Source organism: Pogoniulus pusillus, chromosome 11 (assembly GCF_015220805.1).
Source record: "Pogoniulus pusillus isolate bPogPus1 chromosome 11, bPogPus1.pri, whole genome shotgun sequence".
Lineage (NCBI taxonomy): Eukaryota > Metazoa > Chordata > Aves > Piciformes > Lybiidae > Pogoniulus > Pogoniulus pusillus.
The window spans coordinates 7,895,296-7,912,775 of NC_087274.1; the positions used below are offsets into that span (position 1 = coordinate 7,895,296).

The 17,480-nt window shown below is 53.7% G+C and overlaps 3 protein-coding genes across 5 annotated transcripts; 2 read left to right on the forward strand and 1 right to left on the reverse strand.

Moving 5' to 3' along the window:
- Positions 1 to 32: 32 nt before the first annotated feature.
- Positions 33 to 971, forward strand: ANAPC11 (anaphase promoting complex subunit 11). Its single transcript, XM_064150837.1, has 3 exons — positions 33 to 176; positions 269 to 495; positions 883 to 971. Exons 1-2 carry the CDS (start codon positions 35 to 37, stop codon positions 412 to 414), a joined length of 288 nt encoding a protein of 95 aa, XP_064006907.1. The 5' UTR covers positions 33 to 34; the 3' UTR covers positions 415 to 495; positions 883 to 971.
- NPB (neuropeptide B) lies at positions 502 to 1,373 on the forward strand. The gene is made up of 2 exons (XM_064150836.1): positions 502 to 1,034; positions 1,198 to 1,373. Exons 1-2 carry the CDS (start codon positions 801 to 803, stop codon positions 1,324 to 1,326), a joined length of 363 nt encoding a protein of 120 aa, XP_064006906.1. The 5' UTR covers positions 502 to 800; the 3' UTR covers positions 1,327 to 1,373.
- Positions 1,374 to 5,478: 4,105 nt separating this feature from the next.
- On the reverse strand, positions 5,479 to 17,462 carry PCYT2 (phosphate cytidylyltransferase 2, ethanolamine). Of its 3 annotated transcripts, none has more exons than XM_064150827.1 (13): positions 17,365 to 17,462; positions 16,654 to 16,742; positions 15,702 to 15,863; positions 13,700 to 13,766; positions 13,168 to 13,252; positions 12,052 to 12,096; positions 10,590 to 10,728; positions 9,886 to 9,968; positions 9,660 to 9,737; positions 9,064 to 9,129; positions 8,269 to 8,334; positions 7,695 to 7,783; positions 5,479 to 6,760 (listed from the first exon to the last, which is right to left on the reverse strand). In XM_064150827.1, exons 1-13 carry the CDS (start codon positions 17,457 to 17,459, stop codon positions 6,670 to 6,672), a joined length of 1,155 nt encoding a protein of 384 aa, XP_064006897.1. In that variant the 5' UTR covers positions 17,460 to 17,462; the 3' UTR covers positions 5,479 to 6,669. The 3 variants fall into 3 exon arrangements, with proteins under 3 accessions (XP_064006897.1, XP_064006898.1, XP_064006899.1); XM_064150828.1 differs by lacking the exon at positions 17,365 to 17,462 and adding an exon at positions 16,823 to 17,277; XM_064150829.1 differs by lacking the exon at positions 5,479 to 6,760 and adding an exon at positions 6,771 to 7,369 and having other exon boundaries at positions 17,365 to 17,440.
- Between the last annotated feature and the right edge of the window lie 18 nt (positions 17,463 to 17,480).

The following is a 17,480-nucleotide window of genomic DNA, read 5'->3' on the forward strand; positions in this document are numbered from 1 at the left end:
GGCGGCGGGCGCGCGCCCTTGTGCGCGGGGCCCGATGGGGCGGGGCGGGACTTCCGGCGGCGCGGGGATGCGGGTGCGGGTGCGGAGCTGGCACGGCGTCGCCTCCTGGCTGTGGGTGGCCAACGACGAGAACTGCGGCATCTGCCGGATGGCCTTCAACGGCTGCTGCCCCGACTGTGAGTGAGGCGGCGGGCGGCTGGGAGAGCGGCCCCGGGGCTGCGGCCTTCCCCCGAGCCTGCCCGGGGCTAACGGGCTGCCCGCTCCACAGGCAAGGTGCCCGGCGACGACTGCCCGCTGGTATGGGGACAGTGCTCACACTGCTTCCACATGCACTGCATCCTCAAGTGGCTGAACTCGCAGCAGGTCCAGCAGCACTGCCCCATGTGCCGCCAGGAATGGAAGTTCAAGGAGTGACCGCCGGGATCTGCCTGGGGGCGGGGGCGGGGCCGTTTCCTGCTCCAGGCCGCGCTCCCGACCGGGCCGCCTTCAGTAAAGGTGAGGCCGACACTTGCTCCTTTCTGCCTCCGCGTTCAGCATCCCGCTTTCGGGACCGGGTCTCGGAGGAGAGGGGTGCAGCGGAGAGCGGCCCCGGCGGGTGCGGGAGGACCGGTGGCGGCTGTGCCCCGAGGCTCACGCAGCCCCATGGTAACGGGGATGGCTGCGAAGTTGTCAGCAAGTAACATCTTCCCTGCGGCTCTGCCGCCCCCGGAAGGCGGGCTGCGGGGGCGGGCGAGGCGGGCCCCCTTCGCCTGGATATAAAAGCAGCCGGGTCCCAGCAGTGCCTGCGTCTTGCTAGCACGATGCGCGCTGCTCAGTGGCTGGGACTAGGGCTGCTACTGCTCTGGCTCTGCCACCCTGCCGAGCCCTGGTACCGGCCAGCAGCCGGGCCTCGATACTACTCAGTTGGCAGAGCCTCAGGACTGCTTTCTGGCCTCCGCCGCCCATCCCCTGCCCGCCGATCCAGCATCGAGGAGCCCAGTCCCAGCGTGCTGCTGCCTGGCTCTGCCCGCCCGCCCGCTTGGCTCCGGTCTGCGGTGAGTACCGGGACCTCGGGACATGGTGAGCACTGGGACCTGGCTCACAGCTATGGATGGCAGATCCAAACATCAGCGTCCTCTGCCTGCCAGGCAGTGTGCCTCCCAGCCTGGTGTCTTAGTACCTGACGACTTTGGTCCCTGCTGATGGTCTCCTCTGCAGGTGCTGTGCGTGACGGATGTGGCCCCTGAGCCGTGGAGCTGCTGGCCGCTGCCTGGAGCCCCTGGCACTCTGCGGTGCAAGGCAGATGTCACCGTGTCTTTGGACCCCATGGAGTGTGCAGATACCTGAGCCAGGACCAGTGTCTCTGTGGTGACAATAAACATGCTTAGGCTGGCTCTGTTGTCTTTCCTTGCAGGGAGGGTGAGGCTGTGGGGTGGGGGGGAACTTGCTGTGTCTAAGGAGCTGGGGGTTGCCTCAGGACAGGCTGAACAAAGCCAAGGACAGGCTGTGCCCTGGGCCAGAGGCAGGACATTGAGTTTGGTGTTTAGAGATGCTCTGGGCAAGGGGGACAGTGACCATCTGTCTAGGAACACGTGGATGGCAGCAGGACCAGGGCTTTTGCTGAGCACAATCTCCAGCCTGTGGCTCTGAGAGCCCTAGCAATGTAGCCCCATCCCTGGCTTTGCTTGGAAGTGAATGACACAGGCAGAGTGCTCCCATTCCCTGTGCTGCAGGAAACCTGGGCAAAGCCTCCCCCTGGCACTGAAATACCAAGACCATGGTCTGGCAGCCAGATGTGATCCAGTGACAAGAGTAGGGTGGCAGCAGCCCCCCCACATCAGCTGCTCTCTGATGAGTGTATCTTAGTGCCAGATATCTGGGAGGGCCACCTCCTCCCAACAGGTGAGTCTGGGAGTACAGCACCCTGCTTGGTTGAAGTCCCTGACCCAGGAAAGGCTCCAGGGCCCTGCCTCACCCAACAAGGGGAGCCTGGCTACAGCAGACACTGCTCTGCATGAATGAAGCCCGCTTCACTCTGCCACGTGCTCCTAGCTGCAGCACAGTCCCAACTGCCAGACACCACACCATGTAAGCCTCGGCAAGGTCCTCCCCTGCCCCAGGGCACCAGCATGCCTCCGTTGCTGGTGCCAGGGTCTTCCAGAGAACCTAGAGAGGCTCGAGGGTGCCAGCACCTGCTGCTAAGTTCATCCCATTTCTGAAATCCTGCAGACACCAGAAGTGCTCTGGCAGCTCAGGACAGTCGTGGTGTCTCCCCACAGGTGTGCTGGGTGCAGCCCTTCTCCCCTGGACAGCAGTAACACGTCGGTTCAGCACCAACTGTGGGCCAGGTGCTGAGTTCCTGCCTGGAGCCACCATATGTGGGAAGCAGCTGCAGAGCCCCAGCTTTCCCTGCACTGAGGGACCGACGTGCTGCGAGCAGCTTGGTTGGGACTGTGTGCAGGGTAGTGCCAGCCGGTGGGGACCCGCTCAGGCATTGGGTCTGCTCACCCCATTGCTCCTTCCATGAAGGGCGTGAGGGACCCAGGGACTGAGTCCCAACCCCAGCCCTGAACTGCAGATTCCAGTCAAAGCTGCCCTCAATAGGGTTACAGATGCCCTTAACAAAAGTTACAGCACCTGCTACAACCCCTTCCAGTGAGCCAGTTCCAGTAGAGAGCCATCAGGTACTCACTGCAGCTAGCACTGCACTGCTGGGGCTCCTTGGGATGGGTGCAGGAAACAGAGTCCTGATCTTTGTGCTTCGAAGAAAAATTATTAATGAATAAATAAGTAAAGGAGGAAGCAAATCACAGAAAACAAAGCAAGTCACAAACTTGACATTCCTATCATTTTTCCTCTCCCTGTTTTAACTTCGTGCTCGTTTTGGCCCCCAGGACTTGCAGGTTGTCAGTAAACAGTAGCGTAGAAGAGGGGCCCAGGGGCGCTTGGAGGAAAGAACGTCAGGAGCAAAAGTTTCCAGCGTCAACTCGGGAACAAGCTCCGAGAGCCCCCAGGGAGCAGCAGCTCTTCCACGCTCCAGCTGCGTGAGCCAAGCTGACATTTCCACACAAAGAGGCTGCAGCAGCAGGCAGCAGCGGCGCAGGCGAGCGCAGAGCTGAAGTGCCTCTGTCATTTTTTAATAACAGCACTACCTGCTCGGGTCCCCCAGGCTGCTCGTTTAAATGCAAATGCTCAGCCGCGGGTAGATGTGTCACCCGGGCTGAGTTGTTTGGTTTTAATGACAAACTCTTCGTAGGAGGGGGCTGCGCGCTGCAGAGGGCTTATTTGTGTGCTCAGCAGCCGGCAGATCCTGGGAAGGGGCTGACAGCTCGGAGTCACGGCGGCTTTGGGGGCGAGGAGCGACTTTGCCAGATCCGGGCAGCGTTTCTGCTATAAGCCAAAGCAGCAGGGGCTCAGCAGGAGGGTGCATAGGGCAGCTGGGGGCTGTGGCACAGGCTAGAGCAGAGCTTCAGCTCTGCCCTAGCACTATGCGGGCACAGCACCTGTGTCCCCTGTGCCTGTTTTTCACTAGGCTGTAGCAGAACCAGTGCAGAGCCTGCAGCCTGTGCTGGCTGGCACAGTTGGCAGAATGGCCATTTCAGCTGGGGGCCAATAGTAGAATGGTCAGGGTTGGAAGGCACCCCAAGGATCATCTAGTTGCAATACCCCTGCCATGGGCAGGGAACACTTCACACTAGATCAGGTTGCCCAGAGCCACATGCATCCTGGCCTTAAAAACTTCCACCAGACATGAGGCTTCCACCACCTCCCTGGGCAACTTATTCCAGTGTCTCACCACCCTCATGGTGAAGAAATTCCTACCATCCAGTCTAGATTTACCCACTCCTAGCTTTGCTCCATAATCCCCAGCCTGTCCCACAGCAGCAGCAGCAGCAGCAGCTGTTGCCTCCGGGCAAGAAGGGCAAAACCTCGGGCTTGGCTGGAGCAGCCTCTGCACAGCAGCAGCAAGGGGTGCCCTATGAGGAGAGGCTGAGGGAGCTGGGACTGTTTAGCCTGGAGAAGAGGAGGCTCAGGGGTGACCTTATTGCTGTCTACCTGAGGGGTGGTTGTGGCCAGGGGGAGGTTGCTCTCTTCTCTCAAGGTGGCCAGCGTCAGAATGAGAGGACACAGCCTCAAGCTACACCAGGGGAGATTTAGGCTGGAGGTGAGGAGAAAGTTCTTCACTGAGAGAGTCATTGGACACTGGAATGGGCTGCCTGGGGAGGTGGTGGAGTCGCTGCCCCTGGGGCAGTTCAAAGCAGGATTGGATGTGGCACTTGGTGCCATGGTCTGGCCTTGAGCTGTGTGGTAAAGGGTTGGACTTGATGATCTGTGAGGTCTCTTCCAACCCTGATGATACTGTGAGATCACAAAGAGGGACGTTTCCATTCCCCAGGCTCTGGGGACTATCTCCAGCCAGGCAAGGGTCACAGGGAGTGGCTTTTCTTCATAATCAACAATCTGACAAGGAGGCAAGACAGGTGTTACTTTCCTCTACAGGAAGCATCTTCTCACCACAAAGGGCAGCACAAGTTTGGGATCATTCCCACACCCCCCAGGGTGCAGAATTCCCTGCAGAGCTCATCATTGCTGCTGAAGAGCCTTTTTGCAGAGCAGTGAGGACCAGCCAAACTTATTTGCCCTCCCCAGTGGCAATGCTGGGTCTGAGCACTAGCCTTGGGACAGCCAGGAGGAACCCAGGATGAAGAGACACCCTCACATGCAACCCCCATGCTCAGCACAGTGCAGGGACAGGGCTGCTGGGACACCTGAGGGACTCCAGCCTCACCAGGAGAGAACAGGAGGCTCCCAGTTCCCCAGTCTCCCTCCCCGTGCCCAGTGCCCAGCAGGGAGAGCTGTCACACAGGCACGTGTCTCGGCTCCTGGCACAGAAGACACATTCATCACCAAAATGCCAACATGCAAACACAGGCTTTGAGAAAGCTGTGAGCTCCAGAGCTGCATGGCTGAGCTGTCCCCACCGCAGTCCCCCTGGGACAGACCCACTGTGACTGCTCCCAGATGCTGCTTTGGCACCACAATACACCGAAACACAGCAGTGGAATCCAGGTCACCTCCTCCCTCCATGCCTAGCATGGTTATGTGACTAACTGCTGAGACACCTTCCCAGCACAAATTCTTCTGCAATTTCAGAACCCAGGAAGCAAGCCCACCCCCACCCCTGCCCCAGAGCACAGCAAAGACTCTTCTCACATGGTCTGGTTCAATGTTCTGGTCAATTCAACACAAACCTTCTCCCACAGCACAACAAATGGCTTCTAGCCAAGAGTGATCCCTAACTTCAGTGCCAGACCAAACCCAAGGTGGCCCAAAGCACAGGTTAGGCTGCCCAAAAGCAACAAGCTCCTTCCTGAGCCGCTGCAGACATTCCCCAGCTCCCATCGGAGCTCCAGGGAAAAGCAGCTGTAGAAGACTATCCAGCTGGGGGGCTGACCCCTTTCCACTGCCAGGCTCAAGCCCCAAAGAAAGCAAAACACAGCTCTTCAATATTTTATTAATGATCAGCAACATAAGTTTACAACAGAGAGAACAACAGAACTGGCGTGGAAAGACCATCCAGCACAGTGCAGGGAGCAGCTCAGGACACCCACCACAGCAGCCTGGAATGTAAGAGGCAGAAAGGGGGGGCTCAGCCCAGCACCCGTTCGCCTCAGGCCATGCACCTCCCTGCAGGGGCATACATGCTGCATGCCAGCCCTCAAAACCAGCCATGAAATGCCAGCCGAAAGGTCCCTCCCTTAGGGAAGCCATCAGGCACAAGGTGAACTCCGGCAGCAGCAGCAGCAGCGAGGTGGGCTCTGAGCATGCTCCACATGCAGCACTGGGTCCTGCTGCCTCAAACCAGGGCAAGCCTTTGGCAGAAGCCCCCAGGGTTCCCCCACCTCACATGAAGAAATGCCTCAGCCCTCCAGGGATATCACAGAGCTGAGGGTCCCTGCGCCACCAGCCGCATGCCCCCTCAGCACCTGCCACACTGCTGCCTGCCACTGGGGCAGCAAACGGTTCTCTGGGCCCAGACAGAGCAGAGAGCCTTTATCCAGGTAGCCCCAGGGTAGCTTTGGGTCTGGTGTTTCTGCAGAGGCAGCAGCTTAAAGTCGTAGCACAGCAAATCTCAGGGCCCATCAGCACCTCCAGCAGCTGCACATTGCTGGCAGAGCATCCCCCACCAAAAGCTGCATCGCAGGAGGAACCGTGGCTGCTGTGTCCTTCCCCCAGGGAAGCCTCCCTCACCAGTCTGTCCAGCCACCCCTGCCACTGCCCAAAGGGCTGCCTGCAACACTCAGGACAGCCAAATCCGGAGGGGCACAGGGGGCCTGGGCAGCTGCTCTATTTCCCTCCTACTAAAAGCCAGAAATGGCAGAAGGTAAAAGCACATCGATGTGTTAAAACATTAGGTATAATTAAAACCAGTTTTGTTTTTCCATAAAATCTCCTCCTGGGAAAGGGGATGGGAGCTGATTAATGGAGGAAAAACTAGGCAGCAGGATCTCAACTCGTTAAGTCTGCATAATTAATGCAGGAGGAGGTAGGACAGAAGAGGATAGGACAGCACACCCTGCACACCAGCAGCGGTGTCCCTGATCGGGGTCCCCTCTCAAAGAGCTGTCCTGCTCCTCAAGAGGGTGAGGCTGCAGCACTTTGCAACCCACACATTGCCTCTCTGCTGGCCTAGTGCTTCTCCTCTTCCAGTCTCTTCATGGCTTCCAACACTGCCAACTCTTTTGCTTCCTTCTTCTGGTTCCTAGCTTCAAACTCCAGCCTGCATCAATCACAAAATGCTGTGAGATTCTCATCCATCCACGTCTCTATCAGACTAAAACCACCCAGAGTAGGGGAGCAGCACTGCCTTCTAACACTGCTTTGTTCTGAGAGTACTTCAGAAACCTCAGCCCTAGATCTCCCTCTTTAAGAGCTAGCACCCAGAGCAGCACTGCCTTCTCCTAACACTGCTTTGTTCTGAGAGTACTGCAGAAACCTCACCCCTAGATCCCTCTTTAAGAGCTAGCACCCAGAGCTTCCCATGACTGTTACCACTGCTCTGTGGTCCTAGAATCCCACAGTGGTTAAACGTTTATTTTCCCCAGGGAGTTGGTTGAATCTCCATCCCCAGAGGTGTTTAAAAGATGCAGAGATGTGGTACTGAGGAGCCTTGTTTAGCATCAGACCAGTGAGAAAAAGGTTAGACTTGATGATCTTAAAGGTCCTTTCCAACTGCAAACTGCAGATTCTATGATTCTGTTTCTCCTCTGTGGAACATGCTGCTATTCCATGCTTGATCTGTCCTGAGATAGAGCATTTAATGCTGTAATATCAAAATCCAGTTTAACACTGACCTGAGCCAAGGTCACTGAAGGTGAAGGGCTTGTGCCTAAAAGAGCAAAGCTCTGTAAGAGCAGCATGTTTCATTCACCAACAACCCAGCAAGGAAACATCACCATTAATAGAGGAGGAAAACAAATACTAGGACGTGCTGTGAAGCACATCTGACACAGCTGAGTTGAGCTGTTCCTTTTCCTGCACAGTCCAGTACATCCACATTTAAGCAGCCTGCCCAAGCTACAGCAGATGAAGGCCCAGTTCACTGACTCTGGGTTTAGATAAACCCTTCTCTTCCTGTTTGATCCCATTAATTAGTCCTCAGACAAGCTGGATGGAACAATACACAACAGAACTGGGAGATGAAGGAAGCCAACCTGTTCTTGATGATTCTCTGCACAATCAAATCTGTGGTGAGGTCGCTGCCACTGTCCACCAGCTGGAAAATGCCACGTCTCTTTGGTTCCTGGGAACAAACACAGCACTCAGCTGTGAAAAACATGCAGCACCTCTGGGTTTACAGCTCAGCAGTGAAAGCTGAGCAGAAGTCATGGCAGGTCCTATGGGCACCCAGCCAGGCACGACACAAAATGATCTCCCTGGAGCGGGGCAGAATAGGTAACTGCTGGAAGCAAAGCTTCAGCTATCTGGGAGCTGAGCAAGGACTGGCACTGAGCAAAGATTACAGGATTTCTCAATCTGCCATAAAAGCATCAGAAAAAGGTGAAATAAAACAGTGACTGAAGACCTGGAAGCTGCTGTGAATGATTTGTAGGCTCTGCTCCAAGCAGCTACCCTCAGGGGTGAATGAAAAACAGCATCACCTGCCAAGGACTTGCTAGGGTAGCATCCTCTGCAACAAAACTTCTCAGCTCAGGAACAAGAACAAAGCCACACAATACCTGTCCAACGCTGACAAAGCAGCATGGACAGCAGCAGCTGACAGCTTACCTTGTATGGATCAGAACCGTCCTTGTCTGGCACCACCTCAGTCATCCCATGACACACAAGTGTGACCTGCAGAAGGACACAAAGTCACTGACAAGGTCCAAAAGACAACAGGGACTTCTCCTGTCGATACAGTTCAGAGGTTATGCTTAATTGTAAATAAGAATTAGATCCTTCCAGAGGCTCCAGTTAAGGGGTTGGGTGAATTTTGATAAGAGGCCAAGAAAAAATAAGAGATAAATTTATTTCATTTCATTGGTTCTGCCAATTTCTATATAGTTTAGTAATGCAGAGTGTCTTATCTCTCCTGCTGCTTCTTGCTTGCTGCTTGCCTCTCTAAGATCTTGTTTGCTGCCTTGTTTTGTCTGGTGAAGGTACAAGGTGGTGGGGGTAGATTAGAAGACAACAGGCTGGCTGCCCCCTGGGGCCTTTTGTCCAGAGGGGGTGGTTTTATGCTGTTGTTGGATTGTAAATACATGTAAATATGCCTTGTACATGTTTACTGCCTTTCATACTTTCATGTTTAGCCCACCTTTTGTAAATACAATTTCATTCAACTTCCAAAATTCTGAGTAGTGTAGTAAATTTATTCCAACCCACACCACCTACACCACTGCGCTTGCTGCAGCATAGCCTGGAGATCAGCAAAGCCACCACTTCTGTAGCAGGCTTGGCAGTGCCTCCTAGAGCTCCCTGTAAAGCTGCTGAGCAGGACTATCTCTTCTATACCTCTGCACCACTTTAGCTGCCTAAGCACACCACAGACCTTCGTGTCCACCTATGCCCAAAGACTCTTACCCTGAAGTGATCCAGTAAATCGGCAGTGACAGCGTAGGGGGCTCCAATCACCACTTCTGAGACATACTAGAAAAGAAATCAGGTAAACAGTCCAAATTTTAAACAAAACAATAATCAACCCCAGAGATCAGCCTTCTTCCTAAGCAGATTCAAGCAGATCATCTGGTTGTAGAGAGCAAAAATAGGGGAACAGGACAGTGGGTTTGCAGCCACAGCATGTAGCATCTTTTTGTTGCCCTAAAGAATGTGCTTCCTAGTAATACATCTACAGCACATCAAAAGTCAGCTGCTCAGGGCACACATTTCTGAGCCTCCCCCCCTCTTTCTTTCCCAGGAACTTTCTCTCCTGCTACAGCAGGAAGCTTTCTACAAGAACAGGGCTGTCACTGCACAAAGCAGCACAGCGCTCTGCAGGGCCATCTTGCCTCTTTGCAGCTGATGTAACAGTCTGGGGCAGCCTAAAGCATTCAATCTTATCTTTATCTTCTTAGTGCACACCAAAGAACCCATGGAACGTTGTTGGCTACAGGCGGACACCACTCAGCTCCAGGCAGTTCCTGGAACAGTGCAGAGGCACCTACCCAACAGGCACTTACCCTGCAAGCCAAGACACTGAGTGTTCTCTCATGGATGTTCATGATGGGATAGTTCTTCCCTTTGTAGCGATTTACCTCCTACAGCAAAGCAACAGGCAGTCAGAAGAAAGACAGAGCAATCCCAATCCCCTTCTCCCTCACTCCTGCCTTCCAGAGCTCAGCCTGCTTGTTTCAGAAGGAACAGAGGCTGAGATGCTGTGTCTTCAGACAGTGCTCTACTACAGACCTGATCAAAGTGCAACCCAGCAATGATGTAGGGTTTCTCTGCCAGCTGGTGAACCTTCTCCAGGAAATCCACATGCCCAATATCTGTAGACCTGTTTAAGGCATTGAAGCTAACATGGAAATCAGGGTAAGGAGGACAGAAACAGATGCACTAAAATAACACAGCAGGAGACAGGAGTCCAAAGGATTTTATTTTTGCATTACTTGTTGCCTATGTTCTAAGAACAGTTGCCTCCTTCCTGCCCAGGTTCCACAGGCTCTGGGAAAAAGCCAGGCATCTTTTCAGCTCCACCTTACATGGACTCAACTTTGCTTCTGTGCAGAATTTCTGCCTGTTCTGGCATCATGTCTCAAAGGCTATTTTAGGGCTGAAGTGTCTGCTCCAGGTGCCCTGTGCAGTCACTTGGTCCACGACAGCCAGTCCTCAGGAAGGACTAGGGTGTGATCAGAGCCTAAAGAGTACCAACTGTCTTCCTGAAATCCTTCAACAGCTACAAATCACTCTAGGGAAGAGCTACAGATCCTTTCTCAGCAACCTGTGACTAAGAAGCTGCCAGTAAGATCTCCTGCCTCCTCCCTCACATGCACACATGAAGAGAAGGGGACAAGAGAAAAGGCACATATCTTAACCTGGTGCCTCAAAACTGGAAACCTCAAAACAAAGAGACCAGCAGAACTTTCTTGGCAAAAGAGAGTCAAGGATACGGAAGAGGTCGAAGGCTCCAGCCACGTAGATGATGGTGTCTCCTGGCTGTGGTTCCTTCCCTGATGCAAACTGGATGATCTTCTGAGATGTCTGTAGGAACTGCGAGACACCAGTCCAGGGACTGTGACCTTTTGGCCCCTGGGAAAACACACACCACAGACATTTCCTCCTCAGGCTCTGGGAGGGGGTTTGGACACACACAGAGGGCAGCTGTGAGCAGTTTACTTGCCTTAATTTGCTAGCAAATATCACAGCTCTTAGCAGCTTGAACTTGTGACATGCTTAGCACCAGATATTTACACAATCTCACAGAAGCCTTTGTGGCTCTGTCAAACACAGTCTGAATTGTCCTCTCAACAGCCAGCCAAAAGATGCTGAGAAGAAAGCTCAGAAAGAAGGAAGAGTAACAGGGCAGTCTTCGATTTCCAGGAGATTATGAGGATTATAAAGCGAGTTGACACCCAACCGACCTACACTCCCATCACCCAGCCACCCGTGCCAGGCTGGGAGAGGAGCACCCACAGCTCCAGCCAGGGCCAGGTCCCAGTCCCAGCGCTGGGACGCCGAAGATGGAGCTTTGTCTCCGCCATGTGGCAGCTCTGGAAACAGTCCCTGAGCCACCGGCTCCGCGCCTCTAAAGCTGCTCTGCAAGACTTGAACAAGGACAACTCAGCCAGATCAGACCAGGTCGTACAAAGGGCAGCGTGCAGGGGACAGGGGTCGTGCAGAGTACCTGGTGCCAAGCACCAAAAAACAGCCACGCTGGAGCAAGAGACCCTCCCCAAAAGCTTGCTCACAAAAACCAACGTGGTGGGGGACAAAGAAGATGATTCAGCCTGGTCAACATAGCCTTTTTGTGAGCAAAAAGAGACTTACTCAAGCTGTAGGTCCAGGTGGTTATTCATCAGGGACAATCCCACAACCAGGGGAATACAAAGGGCACAGAAAGCTCTTTAGAGGCAGCCCAGAGTGTGAGCTGGGCATGGAAGCAGAGAGGTCCAGGAGTTTGCTCTGCTACTTAAAATCAGGGATGTGAGTTCCAGTTCTGCAGTACCACAGCCTAGCTACACTCCTGCAACAAACGCTCCCCGGACCAAATGCAACACCTTTAGACCCATCAGCACTGAAAGGAGCCTGCACAGAGGCTGTCCCTAGGATGGAACTGCAGCACCTGGGTGCCAAAGGAAGCAGCGATAGAGAACTTACAAGCAAGCCAAAAAAACAGCCAAGGCTCAACATGTGCAGCAGCTCCACAGCACTGCTAAGGAGAGCTCGCTCACTGCAGCCACACCTGCCTATTTCACTGGCTACGGCAGCTGCTTCACAAGGCAGCAGACATGTACTAAGGTTGAAACTAAAGGTGAGGATAAAAACAGCCCTGTAACATAGGCCAGAAAGCACATTTGGAATCCTTCTGAGACATGACAACAACCAGATGTCTATGACCAGAACTCACATTACCTTCCCAAAGTTGTCAGTGTGCTTCCGATAGTCTAGGTCCTCATCCTGAAGGGAGATAAAGAGTCAAAATGTTTAAGCACTTGTACAGCTCAGACCAGCCAAGAACATGCTTGTGTGTGGCAGAAGTGCTGGAAAGCCCAGGCTCAGCCTGTGCACCACTGATCCCTGGCACTGAATGCTGACAAACTAGTTAATATCTAATTCAGAGTCGTGTCCTAGTGTGAGTCAGATGTCCTTATCTGATCTCAGCTGGCACCGCAATGACAGTGGCTCTTGGCCAATCTGCAGATCTGATAGTACTGCACACCTATGTCCTTCCTCTACTATGCAAGCCCCTAAGAAACACCAATCCTCTTTCCTTCAAAGACACTCCACTAGAGGTGGGCTCAGATCTCTGCAGACAGCTAAGCAGCACTGTACCAGATCATGCTGTGAATTTATATACTACAGCTAAGCCAGTTTTATCAGCTCAGCACACTAAAATATCTCCCTCTACCATCTCTCTTGAACTCCTTGTGGGTCCATTCTCTTGTCCCTGCTGTTATCAAGGTGATTCCTTTCACTGGATTGCTTGTTTACTAAGCCACTCAACTCACTAACCAACATAAAGCTAGTTCCTTTACTTCCCTTTGATTGGGTTAGCTATCTACCAGGTAGTGAGCTGAGGAAAATCAAGAAAAATCTGGTAAGATTAGATACAGCAGAAGACAGAAGCATACAGCTCAGTGGGAAGGAAGAGGACTTTCCAAGTCTGGCACCACTGGGCTGGTACCGGCACCAATGTGGCTGCACTGTGTAGTTTCGCCCTCAGAGAAGCCACAGACTAGTTACAACGTTCCCATGACACTCTGGAAGCTCACACCAGTCATGAGGGATTGAAGCTTTTATCCCTCACATCTTTCCAAAGCAGCATGGGCTGAGACCATGGTGTGATCCCAGACAGACTTAAGCAAACATAAGCAGGTTGTTTGGCTGCCACTGCCCATAATCAGCTTGCCAGTTCTTTGTGCACCTCGAAGCCAGACCTAGGAGCTCTACTGCTGTTTGAGACAGCAAAAGGAAAGAGCTGGCAAAGGCCCTGGACTCCAAGCTCCCACCCGAGGCCCTCCGACTCACTATGTTGCTGTGGTGAGCCTTAGTCATGAGCAGCATGCGGCCAACGAGGTCGGTAGTGGAGACACCTTGGGTGCGTTTGCATTCCCTGCAGGGACACAAGCAAAGGATAAAGCAGAAGCCACAGGAGTATATGCTTCCCTTCCCAGTCACCACACAACATCTGTGACACCTGGCCAGTACAAAACAAGGGCCATCTCAGGCATCCTTCCTTCTACCTGCTCCCAATATCAAGTACAGTATTCACCTGCTGAGCTTCTGCATCTTCACACCACAGCAACTGCTCTTGTGAGAACTTACCTCGCAGAGACTTCCCAGCAGAGCTAACTCCCAGTGAGGCTTAAGGACCATAACTAGCATCTGACAGGAACAGGAAGGCCTGGCACCTGAGAGACACTTCCCAAAAGGCAAAATGGTGGAAGCAAAACCAAGTGTGACCTGAAGACAGCTCTGCTTCATCTGACTTCCCTTCAGGGCACAAGCACCCAGAAACTCTGCCCACAAGCAGGTAAGAAGGTAAGCAGCAAGGGCTTACCTGTATCGCCCTGCTGTCTTCACCTCCTCGTAGGTATCCTTGCCATCTATCGTTAAGGTGATGTCATCTGCAGAGACAGACAAGCCTCAGAAGCGTGCCCCAAGCCCTCTTGCACTAAAGCTGTTTCAGAGCAACAGCAGCTGCCCAGACCCAGCACGCACACCAGACCACAACTGCAGCAAACCAAAGCCCTGCATGCACGCAGGGCCACATCCTGTATCCCGTGGAAATGCTAGGGGCTTGCAAGACCATCCTAGCTGTGGAGACAAGTGTACTCTGGGATGCTAAACACCATTACCCATCGGGCCCACTGCTTCCTAGGTGGTCCAGAAAATTTGAGCTGGTTGCCCCCAGAGTAACTCCAGCAGCAAGCACAAGTGAACGGCTGTCTGAATAACAACAAACAGCTTTCATCAGTCTCAGCATTAAAAGGCCCTTCAATGTCTCCAGGACTGGTCTTAGCTGTTGGGTTCATGCTACACCTTCAAACTGTCCTCCAAGAGCCAGTTCTCCCCTCAGTGATGGCACTTGCACAGTGCCATCAAGCCATCCTTCCAGAGAGTTAACTCCAGTTCAGCCTTGGAACCTCCCACCTACTTTAAGTGATAGTACAAAATCTTCACACTGAAAACCTCATCTGGCAGAGCAAGCAGCCTGCCCTGCAGCACTGGCAGCTGGGGAGAGCTCTCACACCTTGGATGGCAGCTCGGGGCAGCAGAGGAATACTCCAGTTCCACACCCTCACCTCAGGGCACCGGGACAGGACACCTTGACATGCCAGAAAAGGCAGAAACAGCAGCTTTGCTGCCTGTCACCTTTTTAGTTAAGCTCAAGTGGTTTCAAAACTTATCTTCTGCATAAACACAGCGTGGCAAAGCTGCAGGGTGCGCGGGTGGTATTCAGGTAGAAGTGCAGAATGATTTGGCAGCAGGGATAAACACAGGGAAACTGGAGCAAAGGCCACGAGTGCTCCTCTGTGGCCATAATCTCTCACCAAGTCTAGCGAGGGGTTGTGTACCCCAATCACATTCCAGAGAGACGACTAAGCTAACAAGCAGTTTGATAGCCACCCTGTCCACGTGAAGAAGTGTACCTTAGAGAAGATTAACGATTTATTTACATTTAATGACACACTTGGCTTATAAATGGCAGGTGGCTCAGATCAGATGAGGAAGGACACATGAAATGAGTGCAAAGACCACTCCTGATTAAACCAACAAAATACCTTCAGAGAGGCAGGGAGGAGGAACTGAGGTGGGATGAACAGTCCCAGGAAGGGACAGAGTACAAATGCATGAACACTGGTTCCCTTCTTTGACTGTGAACTGAGAAGTGCTCACAGTAAGAACTAGGTCTCTGACCACACAGTCAGCTAAGCCCTTCAACAGCTTATCAGCTGGATGAAGAGAGAGAAGCTTTCCAGATCTGATCTCATCCCAGAGTAAGCAGATATAAACAGGATTGCATTTCTGCACACTTACCTTTTCAACAGTGTTTTTCACATAAAAGTTCTGTAAATGGCCTTTCCTTATACACAAATTTCTGCTGATGCTAAGGGCAACCCCTGAACACCAGGCAACATGCTTCACAGGATCACAGGATGTTAGGGGTTGGAAGGATCCAAGGAGATCATTGAGTCCACCCCCCCTGCCAGAGCAGGACAATACTATCTAACACAGATCACAGAGGAACACATCCAGACAGGCCTTGAGAGTCTCCATAGAAGGAGACCTCACAACCTCTCTGGGGAGCCTCTGTATGTGAATGGGATGCTTAAAGCCAAGGGATCTGGCCACTCACAGGCTGCCTACACACAGGTGTATTTCTCCAGAACACCAGAGCAGGAGTAGTCCCTCTGCCCACACAGGTGCTGACAAGGCAGATCTCTGCATACAAGGCAGCCCAGGGGCCAGCACTGGCCAGAGCATTCCTCCAGGTGCAGCAGAGAGCACAAAAGCCCAAGGGCCTGTGTTAATGTGACTCGCCCCAGAATTCCACTCACCACCGTGCACACAGAAGTCACAGTTATATTTGTCCAGGGTTTCCAGTGTGGTGACATAGGGAGCTCCTGGAGCAATCTCATCCACCCACTTGATGGCTTGCACCATTTTGTACCTCTCCTCCTGTGTAAAGACAGGGGGGCCCTTGTGCTTGGCAATCTCCTCTGGGCGAGAAACAGAAAAACCCAGTTAGAAGCAGGTACTGCAGCTAAGAAGCCTTTCACCTACAGGAGCTTCACTCATCTCATGGGCAGATGAACCTCACTGGGGGCCTAAATTCAACCTGAAATCGGTTGTGGTAGAGAAGGAAGCCCCCGCAGCTAGATCAGAAAAGATCTAAACTCATCTGTATTTCCCTCATGTGTAATGAGGGCCCTGAAATTCACTCTGAAGGTGAAAGGTCTCAGTACCTCCTCCCTCTACCCACACATCTTCTCCTCTTGGTGGGGGCTACCTGGGCCTCCGAGCAGCCCTTGAGGGGGAACTCCCCTTTCAGACAACATCCTCACGCTCTGCTTGGTTTAGGGTTGCATGTTTCCTAGCATGAACCAGCATGTGAAGGTGGATTTGGAACAAGAACTACCTCCTAGCACTTTACTTCCAGATGGGCTGGTAACGAGCTCTCTGGACAGTTAATTGGCTTTGGTGCATCAGTTCTGCAGTTTGCACCAGCAAAATCTGATTCTGACCTGGTTCGATCATTTCTACAGCAGAGAATCCAGATCACCCCTCAAACAAAGCCCGTAAGCTCTGCACTAGCCAACTCTCACTCCAGAAAGCCTATCGGGTAACTCCACTCCCTTATTCAGGGAAGACACTATCGGAGGCTGCTGCTCCTTGAGGAGCTGCAGGAAGAACCCCGCTTTGTATCAGGGTACCTCCACTCTCTCCCGGCCAGCGCTGCCTGGTGATTCTAGCGGCAGCACGAGGTGAAAAGCTGCGAAAACCTCTTACCATCTGTGTGGACTCCAACAATCAGATAATCTCCCATGGCCCGAGCCTGGCGCAGCTGGTTCGAGTGCCCATAGTGCACCATGTCATAGCTAGAAAGAGAACAGCCCCGGTTCAGACTGGGGACACTGGGATGAGCTTCGCCGGGAAGCTGCAGGAGGTGACCTTCCACCTTTGCAGCGTTAGCGGAGTCCTTCCCCTCTGGCTGCAGAGTTTAAAGTCTCCCTGCTGTTATGATGCAGGACCGATGCGGTTACAGTTCGTTCGCCGGGGGCAGGCGGCAGCGCTCCCGCACGCTGCAATAAAACCAGCGGGGGACTGATTAGATTATGGGGTTCCCGTCAGGAAGCAGGGGACCGGCCGGGGAGCTAGCTGGAGAACAGGGTCCCCAGCACTCCGGGACCAGGTGGCAGTTACCGGCTACAGCGCCAGGCGCTCGGAACGGCCCCACCGGCAGCCCGGCCCGGGAGCTTTCCGAGGCCCGTGGGGTAGCGAAACGCGCGATCCCTGCCGGTTCCGGGGCGGTCACATCCTGCGGCCGCTTGCACGGGGACACCGCAGCAGCTGGGCGGCGACGGTCCCGCTTTCGCTCGGGCCCAGCCCCGGGGCCCATCGCCACCCCGGTCAGAGAAGAGCCGGAGGCACTGCCGCTGCCAACACGGTTTATTTCTCCGGGCGACACAACGCGCAGCCCCCGCCGCCCGCCCCACTCACCATCCGTCGCACCAGACGCGAACGGGCCGGTGCGCGGCCGCGCCGCCCGCCGCGGGGCCGCCCCCGGCGCCCGCTGCCGCCCCGTTGCGCAGCATGGCCGCGCTGTCACCGGCAGC